Here is a 15,642-nt window from a genome sequence, read left to right on the forward strand (position 1 = left end):
ACCTTCTTCCTACAGCTTCTACATGCCTCCATAGTCTTGGGATCTTCCCATAATAATGCAGCAAAAATGGTGCATTAATGTATACCTGTAAGGCATAAAAATATCTCAAGCAGGACTTGGTTTCCATAAAACTTAGTCTCCTGTCCTATTGTCCCATATGCATCCATGTGTTCCTACTAGAAACTCATATGATCTATCTGTTAAATGACAATATGATTTATCTGCTAAATGACAGAGGGCCAGTGGGGGCAGATGGCAATTATGAAGTCTAATTTCCTACATCCGAGAAAATCAGTAGTTTTCAATTGGGGTCAATAGGGAATCACTCACATAGGATTTGTACTAATGCAGAGAGATACAGGCTAGTCTGTTTTATCTCCTCCTTTAACCCTGCATTGTCAAAGTAGTTTTAGATTGCTACTCTCCTTAGGAGAGCGGCTGCAAATCACTTGTTCAGTCTCCACAGGAATTTAGTGATGTTACATTCCTAATTCCATCTATTGTACTGGGTTACATTATGGGAAGGTCTGTGATATGATGCTTTGAGAAAGTTGTTCGGTCGAGGCAGAGTATGTGGGTTCAGTCCCTGAGCCAGTCCTTGAGCTTTGATTCTCTGCTCCATCACATCACTTTCTGGAAGCAACAGCACATTGGTACATATGCAAGCTCAATTTTTTTTTTACCCAATAAATAGGAAGGAAAATATTCCCCTAACCATTTTTTTTTCTAATTCAGTATATCGTTGGTCAAAATTTTGGCTTTTGTAGTGGGAGTCCTACTTCAGTGCTTAAGGCACTCATATCCTTTATTAGATCTAATTCTTGGCCTTCTGACACCAACTCTACAAGTAAGTAGAGGACTAATTATTTTTTGGTCTTGAGGTCTGGCCTTGACAAATGTTCTTCCTCGACCTGTGCTCTGGCATTGCTGGTATGAGTGCTAGCTGAAAGAGGTCAAGGAGTGTGTTAGTAGAGAAACAGCAAGGGTATTTGCAAGCTAATTTTATGAACCTGTGCCCTGGTCTTGCTTTATATACTCATAAAGCTGTCTCTCAGTTCTTCTCTGAAGAACGTGATAGAGGTGACATGATAATAAATGTATTTCTATATAGATTTTCCTTGAAATGGAAGAAAACCATTATTGTGAGTGGCTCAAACACTATGGTCTTAGGTTCTAGCTAAATACTCTAGATAGAGGAGCAAACCCTGCTGTAACACCAATAAATATTAAAAGTAGCAAAAAGGTTTTATCTCTGGCTACTATGCCTCACTTTCAAATACAAGGTGAATAAAAGGCAACAACATAATACAGTGATGCTTGATATTCTTTTGATTTTAATATTCAACCATGTTTCATGCTACAGTAGACTCAGTAATTGTATTACAACTCTCTGAAAAGAAAAGCAGGAACTGAAGGCATTACAAATAAGGTGAAAAATGTCTCATAGAGCCTCTGAGACAACAGAGGCATATTACTCAGCCCCACAGCACAACTTTATTGACCCATTCTGGCAGCAAGAAGATATTAGACATCTGCAATTTGCTTTCTTTATAATGGAAGATAGATATGTGTGTCGTAGTCTCTGAGCCTCGGCTTTACTAGGCATCCTGTACTTTGGGTTTATGTTCAGAATCATTATGGTGCAGGGAAGCTAAAGCTACTCTGCTGCTGCAATCTCTTTGTGGTGTTAGCTTTGATATGTGACACTGCTAATCCATTCACCGAAGACCTATGCTGTTTTACAGTCTGTAGCAGAGGTTTTTCAAAATTAGGAGATCATGGGCTCTGTCAAAAGCTGTTTCTGCTTTGCAGAAGTCGGGGAAACAAATATTAATTCACAGCTATGTTTTATTCATTGCCTCACTCAAACAAAAGTAGCTAGTACTTATCTTGCCTAATGGGCTTCAGTATGCTGATGTCCACGCTGCGAAAAAAGTAGGGTTTGCATTGGAGAAACTGTGGCAGTCACAGTATAAATCTGGGGAGAACTCAAACCATAAAATGTATCTCCTTTGAGCTTAGTCTTTGTTTGGGGCCAATAACTTCTTCCATTGATGACTCAAGAGCGCTAGAGGTGTCAGCTGGCTTCCTTGAGCGGGAGTGTGTGCCAGGGACAGGGAGACACTGGGTCTCCAATAGATTTAAACCGAGTCTAGCAGACCCATGAAACTCTACAAAAGGTCTTTTCACTTCTCGACACTTGCTGCTGTGCTTACAAATTCTGTCAAAAGCTGAAAACAAGGTTACTGGACTATTGGTTTCTGTGCTGTGATGCCAGGGAAGGCAAAGAGAAGAAGACGGCTCCCCACCCCACCTTTGGGCCTGTGTTTTAAAACACAGTGGGATAAACAGCTTGGCTTCAGTAGGCTTTTGCACAGGGCTACCATCTAAAATGTGAATACCAGAAATCTTTGTGTCTTACCGGTGTCGCTGGAGGCTGAGTGTCAAAGTCTTGACTTTGAGCATGGTCAAAGTCTTGATAGTACAAACACATGGGCAGTAGGTTCAAGTCACCCTGGGGAAAGCAAAGCTGGGCAAGCGCCCCCCTCCCTGGATGCATTACAACGGCAACATTTACTATTGCAATACAAAGAGAGACTACTGCTACAATCACTGATGAATGACTTATACCAGGATGGTGATGTTTTGTTGCTGTTGCACTAAAAGAGTGCCCTTGAATTGCCATAGGCGTATAGTTTGGATGATGGTATAAGAGTATGTGAAGATGCTGAAGCCATTTAATAGTGAGGCAGAGTATGACATGAGGGGTAGTGACTTCTATGTAGTTGATTATGATCTAACTGGACAATATTGCAAAACCAAAGTCATACAGGCTTATCTCTTTTTCCAATCATATTACTTTCTCAGAGAAGAGATATTACTTCTTCCTGCAGATTGTGCCTCCATGGAGTGATGTATCTATGACAGTAACACAGCTGCTAGATACTTACAGAGCCTCCTCTGTGCTGTAAAAAAGAGTAGAAGGTGAAATAAATGCTTTTTTTTTCCTGACCCCTTCTTATCCAATAGGTCTATGAAGAGAAATTTGAGGAATTCATTCTCTTTGGGACATTTTTTGAAGCCACGATGATTGATAGGAAGCTTGGGGACAAGCCAATAACCTTTGAGGTTTCTGTGGGTAAGTGTAGATTGGTAAGCTCTTCTCCAAAGCAGAGAGGGACTGTCAAGAGCAAGGGAATGCTACGTGTTATTGGTGACTGTGTCTCAGTGTTCAGGAGTCAGCTTCAGAATGGGACTTACATTTGAATAAACCCTTGATCTTCATTTCTCTGGATAGCAGTCAAGCTGGGCATACTGATACCTGGCTGTCTCTACTCTCAGATGCCCTGTATTAATACAAATCATCTCTCCCACTATATTGAGCAACTCACTCAGCATTTAGCCTCCTAAGCTCTTGGCAGACAAAACTCAAATAATTTACTTCAGGGCAGAGTTCATTCTGTGGTGCCCATTGAAGCTGTGAAGGAGTCCCTTTGCAGCGAGAATCCATATGGGCAGTCTTGGCCAACCCTGTTTAGCTACATGTGGGTCTGTATGTGTAGCACGGGGGTCCTGTAAAGCCAAGCCTCAAAATGCATGCACCAGCTTGTGCTCTAAGGTCCTCCTGGTTAAGTCCTGTTGTCTTTCCAAGTAAAGCAGGTCTGTAGAGTTTGAGGGACCTCCTCATGGTGAAGCTGAATTGTCCCCAGGAGCAGACTGAAGAGAAAATGAAGACATTTTCATGAATGTTGAGTGGATAGTTTCAAAGCTATTCAAAGTTTCAACTGTAACGCTATGTGTGCAGGGAGAGATGCCTGTAACAAAAAGGGCAATCAATGAGTGATGCTGATTCCTGCTGAAACTTAGGAAGCAGAGCTGAGAACGTCACTAAACTAACTCCTATAGTTGGGCAAGAAATTCTACTGATTCTTGTCAGAATTAGTACTAAAGATGAATCTGGCTTTCAATTCTGGCCTTGAATATCTACCAGCTACCTGGTAGTTGAAATTTGGATCCAAATTTGGCAAATGGCCATTATTACATGGAAGGCTGAACCAAAAGTTCAGATCAAGATGTTGTATGGGGCGATTTAGCACATCCTTCTCCTACAGGGAATGTTTTCTGCCTGTCTCCCATAAAGGCTGTAATTACCAGTCTGATGGATGAACCTCATTCCTAGTGCTAATAATTGCCCTTTAAGGAAAAATCCTATCAGAGAAAATGGCTGTGTCATTAGCAGAGTTTTCTGGCATTAGTCTTGAAGCTGAGGCCTCAAAGCATTGTTATTACTAACTCTGCAACTCTGTTATGCAATTTGCTTGTCTGAAAATGAGCTTTAGCACTTCTGAGACCAGACTTTGAAATGATCATCCATATGTTGCAAAGGAGACATACGTTTACTGTGTAAATCAAACATGTACTGGGGCTCCCAGGTCTAGAAATTTCACCAGCAGTATTGGTTTTGCTTTTGAATTTCTTCAGCAAAAACAGAAGGTCCTGGGGTCTAACCACCTGGGACTGCATCACTTAGTGACGTGGGGTAGTAAAGTAGGTATATATCTATATTTCACACAGGGCAAATAAGGAAGCACTGTCCTGGAGTCTGAAAAGTCACCGAGACTGACATACCTTGTCAGGACCTTTATAAACTGTGGTATGGCCAGAACAGCTAATGAACAGGGAGAGACAAGTACTTTCCACTGCTTTGACTGGTCATTCTGGGTATTCTTAAACCTCATTTAGTTTTATCCCTTCCAAACTAGTAACCTCTTCACTTGTAACCTGGTGTCTCTAGGTAACTTTGGGAATATCACTGATGGGGTGTCAGCAGGAGCTGGAGGGAAAAAGAAGACATGTGATGGAGAAGCAGAAGAAAGTCTGCTACCTGAGGGGGAGGATGAAATTTCTCATGACCTGGGAGTACCCCTGATATCAATCACACCCCCCGAGAAGCCACTGATCACAACTGGGAACAGGTAGGATCTGTGTTTCAAAAACTCATCATGCAGGACTCTGGTTCCTATTTTATAATCCTGTGGGACTTATTAATGAGCTCTGGCAGCACTAAGCAAGTTGTGTGAAACAGAGGCTTTAAAATCCGTAATTACATCTTGCACAACAGTAGATTTTCTAAGCTCCAGTGAAGTGAATGAGCTCTGAGCCATTTTACACTCGTCTTCAGATCTTGGCATCATAGGCTTTTGAACTTCTGGTGTTTGTAAAAGGGGTGTGTTTACCAAGTGTGCATTGGAAGGTTTTAGGAAAGTACAACTCCTTCAGTGTTATTCCTGGTCTAGTGCTATACTGTGATCACAAGTAACATCTACCCAGTGACCAGCTGTGCCTTGAAAAGCTGATAAGATTTTAAGCCTTCTTTTTCATAGAACCACAGACTGGCTTGGGTTGGAAGGGACCTTAAAGATCACCTAGTTACAACCCCTCTGCCATGGGCAGGGACATCTTCCACTAGATCAGCATCCTCCAAACCCCATCCAACCTGGCCTTGAACACTTCCAGGGTTGTGGAATCATCTGGATTCCCTTGTTGCTTCCCAACATTAACAGTATTTCAGAGCTTCTCTGCATGCCTTTTTTTGCCTGGCTTTTCTCCCACCCTGGAAAGTGCTGAAATTAGATCCACTGACTTTCAGGGATCCTACAGATAGCATAAGTGATCTTTGTGTTTGTTCTTCCTCATATTTACTGGGAAGAACCATGGTTGGTTAGCACATATGAACATGTCCTGTTGTGACTTCAGTTTCTGTCCCATGAAAGAGCCCAAACAGTTTTACTTTCCTATGACCCCCCCCGAATTCTGCTGTCACCTTTACGATCTGTTTCATACTTTGTTCTCACAGGAACTACCAGTACCTGCCGTACAATGAGAGGAAGCCCTGTATCTGTGTTAAGAGCTACTGGGGCAACCAGACCTTCCGTCTGTACTCTTCCAACACTCTGGAGAAAATGGCAGATCACTTGGTATGTGGCAGCCACCTCCCAGGCTCAGCAGAGTATGGCAGTGAGAGGTCAAGCTCCCAAAACAGGCCTTCAAAGTTTTCCCTGGCTGCTCGCTTTGCTGTTCATTCTGTGAAAGAGTAACTGATACCAATCCCTTCTCTTTTCCTTTCTTCCCCCCCCCCCCCCAAATTGCTTTGATCTGTTAGAGTGAGTTGAGTATTCCTGGCCACAATTTGTTAATTTCTTTTTAGCTGTCAGGCTGTTTTCTTTTCTCATAAACATTTCATTCTTTGCAAGAACAGTCAAACAAATAAAATATGAGATATAGAGTAAATCTATCTCCTATGGCTCTTGCTCTGATGTCTTCTTACCCAAGTCACATGGTTTAACCTGTATTTATGCTGGAGACTCTTTAAAGGACATTTTTTAGTTTCCTTAAAACCACTGTTAGAGATAAAATGTCATATCATCTCATGGGCCATCAGTGTGATGCCTTAGTCATAGTGTTTTCCCATAATGAAGTTTCTTTCTACCCTTGTTTGATGACTATGAACAGTCTCAACAAAGTAGTAATCTCTTGGGTTTTCTTAAGTGACTTCTAGTGTAGAATATTTTAATTTGAGGCACTCAGATTAAGAGTCCAATATAGCCTTCCTTTATCCTTATACACCTCAGGAGCAATAATACTGAAGACATACTTAGGCAAGGTTGTATCATGAGAAAGCTTATAGGTCAGCATTTCAAACCCAGGTAATTGAAAATTAAATATCTAAATATCTATATGGATAGATATGCTTGTCAGTGTACCTGAATACCCACAGATCTTGCTGGAAAACCAGCCACTTGTTTTTGGTTTGTAAGAACACTCAATTACAGTAGGCGTTGAAGTAGACCTTGCATATGGACTCAAGTGCCTACTAAAGTTTAAGAAGTTAACTCCAGCAGCTTGATAGATTTAAGCAGCGGGGCTGGAAACAGAGCCAAGAAGTACAGTTTTAACTCCTGCCTAGTGGAGAATGTTTCCCACTGATGGGTCTTGGTCGAAGAATCGAGAAAACAAAGCTGCTCCAAGCAGTGGTAGCTTGGGCTAGTAGCTGGAAAGACTGGGGAAAGGTCAAACTAAATTATACTGCTGGAGTCCTCTGCACTTCAAGCACAGTGATATGTCAAAGGTCTTGTTCTGTCAGGTTTCAAAGTTACAGATGCCTCCCTTATTCTTGCTAGCTAGCAGTGGATGTGGTCTACCTTGACTTCAGCAAAGCGTTTGACACGGTCTCCCACAGCATCCTTGCGGCTAAATTGAGGAAGTGTGGTCTGGATGATCGGGTAGTGAGGTGGACTGTGAACTGGCTGAAGGAGAGAAGCCAGAGAGTTGTAGTCTATGGGGCGGAGTCTAGTTGGAGGCCTGTATCTAGTGGAGTGCCTCAAGGGTCAGTACTGGGACCAGTATTATTTAATATATTCATCAACGATTTAGATGAGGGAATTGAGTGTACTATCAGCAAGTTTGCTGATGACACTAAGCTGGGAGGGGTGGCCGACACGCCAGAAGGCTGTGCTGCCATCCAGAGGGACCTGGACAGGCTGGAGAGCTGGGCGGGGATAACTTGATGAAATATAACAAGGGAAAGTGTAGAGTCCTGCATCTGGGCAGGAACAACCCCAGGTTCCAGTATAGGCTGGGGAACGACCTGTTAGAGAGCAGTGTAGGGGAGAGGGACCTGGGGTCCTGGTGGACAACAGGGTGACCATGAGCATCCAAACCGACACTGTGCCCTTGTGGCCAAGAAGGCCAATGGCATCCTGGGGTGCATTAGAAGGGGCGTGGTTAGTAGGTCGAGAGAGGTCCTCCTTCCCCTCTACTCTGCCCTGGTGAGACCTCATCTGGAATATTGTGTCCAGTTCTGGGCCCCTCAGTTTAAAAAGGACAGGGACCTGCTGGAGAGAGTCCAGCGCAGGGCAACTAAGATGATTAAGGGAGTGGAGCATCTCCCTTATGAGGAAAGACTGAGGGAGCTGGGTCTTAGTTTGGAGAAGAGGAGATTAAGGGGTGACCTTATCTAGTTTATAATAAATATAAAAGGGGGAATGTCACGAGGATGGAGCCAAGCTATTCTCAGCATGAAGGACAAGGCGCAATGGGACAAACTGGAACACAAGAGGTTCCACTTAAAATCTGAGAAGAAACTTCTTCTCAGTGAGGGTGATGGAACACTGGAACAGGCTGCCAGAGGAGGTTGTGGAATCTCCTTCTTTGGAGACATTCAAAACCCGCCTGGACACGTTCCTGTGTAACCTTATCTAGGTGTTCCTGCTCCGGCAGGGGGATTGGACTAGATGATCTTTTGAGGTCCCTTCCAATCTCTAACATACTGTGATACTGTGATACTGTGATATAGTGAATGATGGTATTATAACACTGGCAGAATGGCAAAGTGCCCTCCTTTATGTAACAGCTTTTTCACGTGTTTTTCACAGGAAGAATCATTAGAGCAAGTGAAGGAGCTGATCAAGGTTTCAGAGATTGCATCTGAGGAGAAAATGAGGATAGCCCTAAACAATTTTGTCAGTCAAAGCAGGTAACTACATTTACTAAAAGCATACAGAATATCAACTTTTTATGTTTACTGTAAGTCTGGAGCTAGGCAAGGAAACTGATGATAACAAAAAAAGCTGCAGTAAACTTACTGAGACACATATTTTATTTATTTATTATGCTATAAAAGCAAAGGTTTTCCCAAAGTGTGGTTTCTATTTATACAGCTAAAATAATTTATTGCTATTTTCAGTATTCAGTATTGACAGTTGACTGCTGACAATCACTGTCATATTATTTTGGCTTTCTGGATTCTAAGCATAGAACATATACGGGATAAGTAGAATTTAATAAAGTGTGTGATAAATATGCTGGACAAAGTTAAGATAAAAACAAAGGATTCCATATGCTGGTATAAATCACCCAACGAGCTCTGTGTCAGATTTGATTTGGCTCAGGATAGATATAAACCCTAATTTCTAGATATTAACCCTGTTTCTGTGACACGTGGTGCAGAATTTTTGGACTCTATTCTTTGATTCATAGAGGTGCTCAATATTTATTTTGGAGAATATCAGCATCTGTGTCTTGTGGTTGAGGTACTGCAGCAGACAGAGAACTTTTCATACCCATGTATTTTAGCAGCTGACGTTAAAAATATAGCACATGTAAGGCTCTGTTATTCTTGTGTCTTAGGGCCTTCATTACCATTGCTGAAAAGAGGAGAAAAGGGTCTAACTACACTGCTTTGGACAAAAAGAGACTCATGCTGTTCAAGCAAGAGCTAGTATGTGCATTTTTCATTGATACTATGATGTTAACTGAAACCACACTGGTTGTATACGTTTTAATTTCTATTTGATTTCACCATACTGGAATGCTTTGTAGTTAATGTAAATATAATATCCAAGAGCATTTTGTTTATTAATGAACCCTGCTGTCCTTACTAAAGAGCTGTAAAATACCCCAAAATAATTCAGAACCTGGTGTTTTAAAATACAGATAAGCCAGTATAATAATGAGCTGATTTTTCTTTTCCATGCATCTTACAAGGGGATGATGCTGAGTTCAGTGGAAAACCACCAAATTAACACTGCTGTTAGGCATTTAATTACTGCAGTGTGCTGAACTTTAAGCCTAGTAGTCTGGCATTTGGACCTAATCACTTCCAACACAGACCCAGTGAGAAGAAAAACTAGGTGGAGGTTGTCTGAACGTTTATTAGCTTTATTTACTGTTTGTAGCACTGCATTTGTCTATGAGTTCTTCCAGGACCAAGGCCTGATAGCTCTGGGTGGTAATCACATGTCTCTTGGAACTTCCATACATGCAGTACACATACAAAGAGAAAATGGGGAGCATTCGCGTTTTAAGCTATTCAGCTCCAAAGAGTTGATTGCTTTCTGTTGTGATAAAGACGGTAGTTGTTACCTTAAACCAACTGTCTCTATCTTCTCTTTTAAACTGGAATCAAAGACTATTCTCTCCTTCTGTGTTCAGTTCAAACTACTCGATAATGCGTAAACAAAATACATAGTGTCTTTCCTGACTGCAGGAAGCAATGTCCAGTGATGCCAAGGGAATTGTTCAACAGCAGAAAAAGAAGATGCCACTGGATGAAATGATGCGTGAGACTCAGAGCTTCATAGATAAAATTAGATTCTTGGCTGATGAGGTAATCCACACCGAAATTTTAACTTAAATAAGTTCATCCCATATGTATACTGGTGTCCTGGGCACAGCCCACTTTCTGACCTGAATTCCTGTCTGCATTTGTGTGGACATAGCAATTTGGGCTGGTATGAGATATGGGGTCCCTATATTATTCTTCGCTGTGTGGACACTGCTTAGACATGCTATTAAGCCTGAGAACAGACATATTTGGTCAGGCAAAATCCAGCCAGTGCAGCGTTGTCCCTCTGAGAGCTGCCTATGCTAGCAAACTAAACAGGGCCATGACTATTCCCTGGGTCAGAGAGCAAGTGGCACAGCCTGGCATGGTTTGTAGCCTATGCCCAGATTCTCTTCCCTCCCAAAAGAGAGTGATCTTGCTCACCATGTCTCCTGGGAACAGCCCCTGAGCTGTTTACTGCTTTACTGCCCAGGCTTTGCTTGAGGAAATGTTATTTGGACAGGGCAAAGTGATGCCATGGAGCATCCTCACAAGCAGAAGAGATGATTGTATGCCAGTGCTGAAGTCTGCTCCTGCTCCTTTTTGGTGTGCTGGTAGAGATGAAGTTGATGGTATTTCCATGGTAGGTACTTTTAGCTTATGCAGTCTGTGGGTAAGTTTCTGAGATAGTACCAAGGTTTTTAGTTTCAGTTTCTCCTGAAATGATTAATGGAGTGGGTGCTCCTTAATCTCTCTATAAAGCTCATTACCTTCAGCTGTGCTTAGGAGTAGAGGTTAGGGCTATAAAGCATGAAGTGACAGCTTCTTTTAGTCTGGGTGCACATCTGTCAGTCCACAGGAGCCATGAAGGAATCAGCTCTTGGTAGAGAGTGTTTTAACAAAAACAATAGTGGTGGCTTATGGAAAGAATTCAGTTTGAGTTCAATATTCCTCATCATTTAACAGCCGCAGAATACAGTGCCCGATGTATTCATCTGGATGCTCAGCAACCACAAGAGAGTTGCATATGCAAGAGTCCCAGCTAAAAACATACTCTATTCCCCAGCGAAAGAACAGAGAGGCAAGGACTGTGGGAAGATTAAAACCCATTTCCTGAAAGTAAGTCTGGGGTGCTCTGCAAATACAGGTAATGCCAGGGGACATTTGGTATTCAGATTTCTCCCAGGGATTGTGTTTTACAGGCTCATCTTTATAATGTACTAAAAAGGTGTACACGTTTATATCTGCCATCTATTGTTGTTTGCTTCTTACACTTATGCTTGTCCTTTAAACCCTGTATCACTGCTAGGCTTTCAGTGTACGAGTAATTAATTCTCTTGCTACTTGTTATGGCAAGAATATAGTGTTATTTATCTATAGCTGTACACATAGACAGAAGAGAAACAGCCTCCTTATTGGAAAAGATGCCAGAATGCAGCACACTGAGAGAAGACTGGGAGGAGATCAGCACACAGCAACTCAGATAGCAAGGAAACCTGGATATTCAGAGGCAAAACAGCAATTATTTATGCTTGCCATTTAGAATGTGCCTAGGCTCGTGCAATATATGTCCAAAATACTGTTAAGGTTTTATTAATCTTGAAAGAAAGTCTTAGTGGACATACTCCTATGAATGGAGTGTGACCAGGAGTACCTGGCAGAGGAATATTATGCAGTGTAACTGTTACTACCACCATCGGGGAAAAGCCCAAACACACAAGACAACAGTAACTTCGTATAATGACTTTTCAGTGCTTTTTTCACCTGAAGCTGCTGGGAGCACTCCCATAAAGCACAGCTAAAGAGCAGCTAGAAGTATGTAAGCTCCTGATAGGTGCCGTAGGTACTTGGTAAGCACAGTACTGTTTGCCTGCATGAACAAAAAAATGCCACAATTGACTCTCCAGCTCCTTCAATGTCAAGAATTACCTTAGAAACAGGTCATACTGAGCACTGAGCTTAGCAGAGCTAAACGAAGTGGAAAGGGAGAGGAAGGAAATAACAATATTGTTCATCAAGATTAATACTGGAATGTTTTCTGACCTGCCCAATAGAGTAATATTTTTAGTAAAACATGGGACTATTGGAGACAGCAGAACTGCATGAAATGGAAGCTGGGCTGATGTCTGGGAAAAATAGAGTATCAGCTGGCACTGACATTCTTGCAGCTCTTAGGCAGCCAGCACAAACCTCTGCATACTAGGCAGTATGCGATTTACATAGGCTTTCAAAAGAGCATTTTGTCCCTAAGAATCACAGAAGTTCCTTGTGCTAAATGAGTCTTAGGGCCACTCACTAGGGAGAAATGCCATTTATCAGTGTATCAGTTCAGGGAATTCTCCTTTATTTTAGTCTGGGTTGGTAGGATTCAGCATCCAGCCATCTCTTTCTTGTGGATTTGTTGGTGATGGGTGGATTTATTTCTTCAGTTACCAGGCAAGCGCCCACTGGGCTGGACTGTGCAGGCAAAGGTGGACATCTACCTATGGCTTGGACCTGCCAGCTATGCCCACAGTGTCATGGAGAATTTGCCTGTAGGATATGAGACTGAATTACCATCGAGCACCAATACAGGGCACAGTGCGATGCCCTCACCTGCCTGCCTGCTGTATAAAAGTAAGGCTCTGCTTTTTCTCCATGTTGGCAATTAAGAGACACGGCCCCTAATGCTCTAATTCAGAGGGCAGCAATGTTTATAATTTAAAGTAACTGTTCTAAAATGATCATGGCTTAGCACTTTTTCATTAGAAAAAGCTGGGTTTTTTTTGCCAAGTCATCAGTCCTCATACTTTATGGATGTCTGGGAAAGAAAGTATCTGTCCACTTATAGTTTCTGTTCTCCACCCCATTAGTCTGTCTCCTTGTAAGGAGGAAACATCCTTCGCTTTTCCTGAAGCTACTGTGTTGAATGGTTAGTAGATAAACCAGTGATGAGATTAAAACTCAGAGTTAATAACTTTGCAGTTACATTGGATGTTGATTTTAAGTGAATACAGAAGTCTTGCACAACTTCTGAGTGTCCCAGGTATCTCTTCAGCAAGACTGCTAGCAAGAGTTGCTGTTGTCAGATCCTGGTTGGACAGCAGGTGATGAATCTTCCCTTCCTACCTATGTGCTGCATCAGTTCCATGAAGCTGACATTACTGTTTTCTTTGCAACCCAGCCCTACATCTCTTCCAGCTGAGAGCCCATATGTACCAAGCAAGGGGGCTCATTGCAGCTGACAGCACTGGACTTTCCGATCCTTTTGCAAAAGTTACTTTCACATCACACTGCCAGACCACAAAGGTAAGTTCCAAAGTCCCTTTCCGTAAATGAAAACACGTCTTTTTCCAATAAAGCCATGAAAATGAGAAGTCTTCATTTTGCAAGGAGGCACCTAGGAGGAGGAGTCAGCTGCCTGCTGTTTAAGGGCAACTCCTGAGGGCTGACTACAAGCTAGACTAAAGTGTAGGTGTAACCAGCTACTCTAACATGAGGTTCAGTAGCGCTAGTTTATTTTAGCTCAGATCCTCTGAGGCTACTGGGACATTGCAGCAAGTGAATTACCTTTCTCTACATCTTTTTCTATATGTTTGAAGTTCGTGCTGTTGTCATTGCATGGTATGAGGATGAACCCTCATGGTTTTCTTTTCCCATAGTCTATGGTGCAATGACTGAGCAGAGAATGAAGACATTTATATGGCTTCTGTAGCCATGTTAGCCTCTGTGATGGAATTTGCCAAAGCACACTGATGGCTTTAGAGTGGCAAAGTTGAAATGAGCTGAAACCGGAGAGATGTGAGACTTTCTGGACCACTTAAATGCTGCAAAAATGCAGCCATAGGGAGTGGTCTCACGTCTTCCTCAGACATCTCCAGGGGGCAAATGGACAAAGTAGAATTTGGCTCAGGAAATAATAGGATTTTATAGGTACAGGAGTGTTAAGTTTATTCACTGCCTGAATAAAATATTGCAGCCAATAACTTTCATGTTTTTAGAAGGCTGTCAGCGGAGTACCAATAAACTGTAGTCAGGAGCCTTATTACCATTTGAAAGAACAAAGCACATTATGAGTCATTTTGTAGTTGTCATATTTTTCCTCTTTAAATGTTATCTTTGTTAAATAAATTTCCTGCCAAGACAGTCATTGTCTATGATGAAATGCCACAAGCATCCATATAAGCTGAATTACAGCAAGTTAAAAATTATTGATTTATTAGGAGTGGTTCATTAATTATTTTTTTCATAGTGTTGTGTGTCATTACACTGAAGAGAAAACAAGTTTGAATAAACAGACCCTGGACAAGTGAAAATTGGACTCGGTTTAGGACAAAGGCTTTATTTTAATAGTGTTGGACATGCGCCTGCTCTCCTAAACCAACAGCTTTCCTCTAAGTTTCATGCTGAGCTTTGCCTATACAGTCTAGTGGTCATGGATCGATATGCTTGTGAGAGGTGTGTGAGGCAAACAGGGAAGTGGAGAAACTGGAGATACCAGACTGAGGGTGAAAGAATCCTATTCTTCTGGCTGGGAACAGCTGCTGAAAAACGTGGTGTCCCAGGCAAGGAATTGTTCAGTCTGTGGGAAAGGACGGCATCAGCAGGTCAGCACATCCTGCTGAACGACTCCTAACCAACCAGTTCATGGCTCGTTGACCATTTCCTCTCTTTCATTAGATCATTTCTCAGACGTTATCCCCCACCTGGAACCAGATGCTGCTCTTCAATAGCATTGTGCTTCATGGTGACAGAGAGGAGATTGCTCAGTTCCCACCAGAGATCGTCATTGAGCTGTATGACGATGATGCTGTGGTAAACTCAAAATCCTTCTCAGTAAAAACATAGGCTTTTACATCATTGCCAGTGTGAAAGCAAAGCTGTGTTATTAAATGGATGATCTTGCTGAAGTGAGCTCAGTGTTACAACAGTTTGCAGTTTACTATCTGAAAACAGCCTTGGAGCTTTGAAAAGCTGTGACCATGTATTTCCCAAGTGAATCTTGCTCCCAAAGACAGGCTTAGGGAAATCAGAAACATCTTGCCCCCACCTCCCTGGTACACAATTGCAAATATTTTACCTAAGTCTGAGAAGACACAAATTTATCTCTGACCATGCAAACTCTGTCACCGTCTCACTAACTGAATATTGAGGTCCGAACTTGTGGATGCTCTGAAGAGGTAATAAATACCCAGTGTTTCCATTTTCATAGTTGCCTAGCAGTCCACCTTGATCTTTCCTTCAGGAGAAGTTGTTTTCTTTCACAAATACTAAATTTAGCATCATCCTGGCTCCTGTGATAGCTGTGAAATTCAAATGAATTTGATGCCTGTATTCTCCTTCATTTAGGGTAAGGCAGAATACATTGGTTCTACAGTGGCTGCCCCTGTGGTGAGACTTGCTGATCAAAACTATGAACCACCTAAACTGTCTTACCACCCAGTGTATTGTGGAAATCTTTCCGGAGGAGACCTTCTTGCTACATTTGAGCTTCTGGAGGTAAACCAGACTTTCTTGAACATTAGACTTTTACAGCCAGGGCTCAGAAAAGCAGCCCA

General features: G+C 42.1%; 1 protein-coding gene across 1 annotated transcript in view; it reads left to right on the forward strand.

Annotated features, from left to right (window-relative positions):
• Window positions 1–15,642, forward strand: part of FER1L6 (fer-1 like family member 6) — a 55,733-nt gene that overhangs the window by 16,286 nt on the left and 23,805 nt on the right. Inside the window, exons 12-22 of the mRNA XM_061373540.1 lie at window positions 3,031–3,139; window positions 4,796–4,976; window positions 5,858–5,978; window positions 8,436–8,536; window positions 9,190–9,280; window positions 10,049–10,168; window positions 11,072–11,224; window positions 12,535–12,721; window positions 13,269–13,393; window positions 14,765–14,899; window positions 15,434–15,583. Coding sequence (XP_061229524.1) covers window positions 3,031–3,139; window positions 4,796–4,976; window positions 5,858–5,978; window positions 8,436–8,536; window positions 9,190–9,280; window positions 10,049–10,168; window positions 11,072–11,224; window positions 12,535–12,721; window positions 13,269–13,393; window positions 14,765–14,899; window positions 15,434–15,583 — 1,473 coding nt within the window. The remainder of the gene's footprint in view (window positions 1–3,030; window positions 3,140–4,795; window positions 4,977–5,857; window positions 5,979–8,435; window positions 8,537–9,189; window positions 9,281–10,048; window positions 10,169–11,071; window positions 11,225–12,534; window positions 12,722–13,268; window positions 13,394–14,764; window positions 14,900–15,433; window positions 15,584–15,642) is intronic.

Source organism: Neopsephotus bourkii, unplaced genomic scaffold (assembly GCF_033783945.1).
Source record: "Neopsephotus bourkii isolate Nb327-2 ecotype Australia unplaced genomic scaffold, CSIRO-AGI_Nbou_v1 NB_1630, whole genome shotgun sequence".
NCBI classification, from domain to species: domain Eukaryota; kingdom Metazoa; phylum Chordata; class Aves; order Psittaciformes; family Psittacidae; genus Neopsephotus; species Neopsephotus bourkii.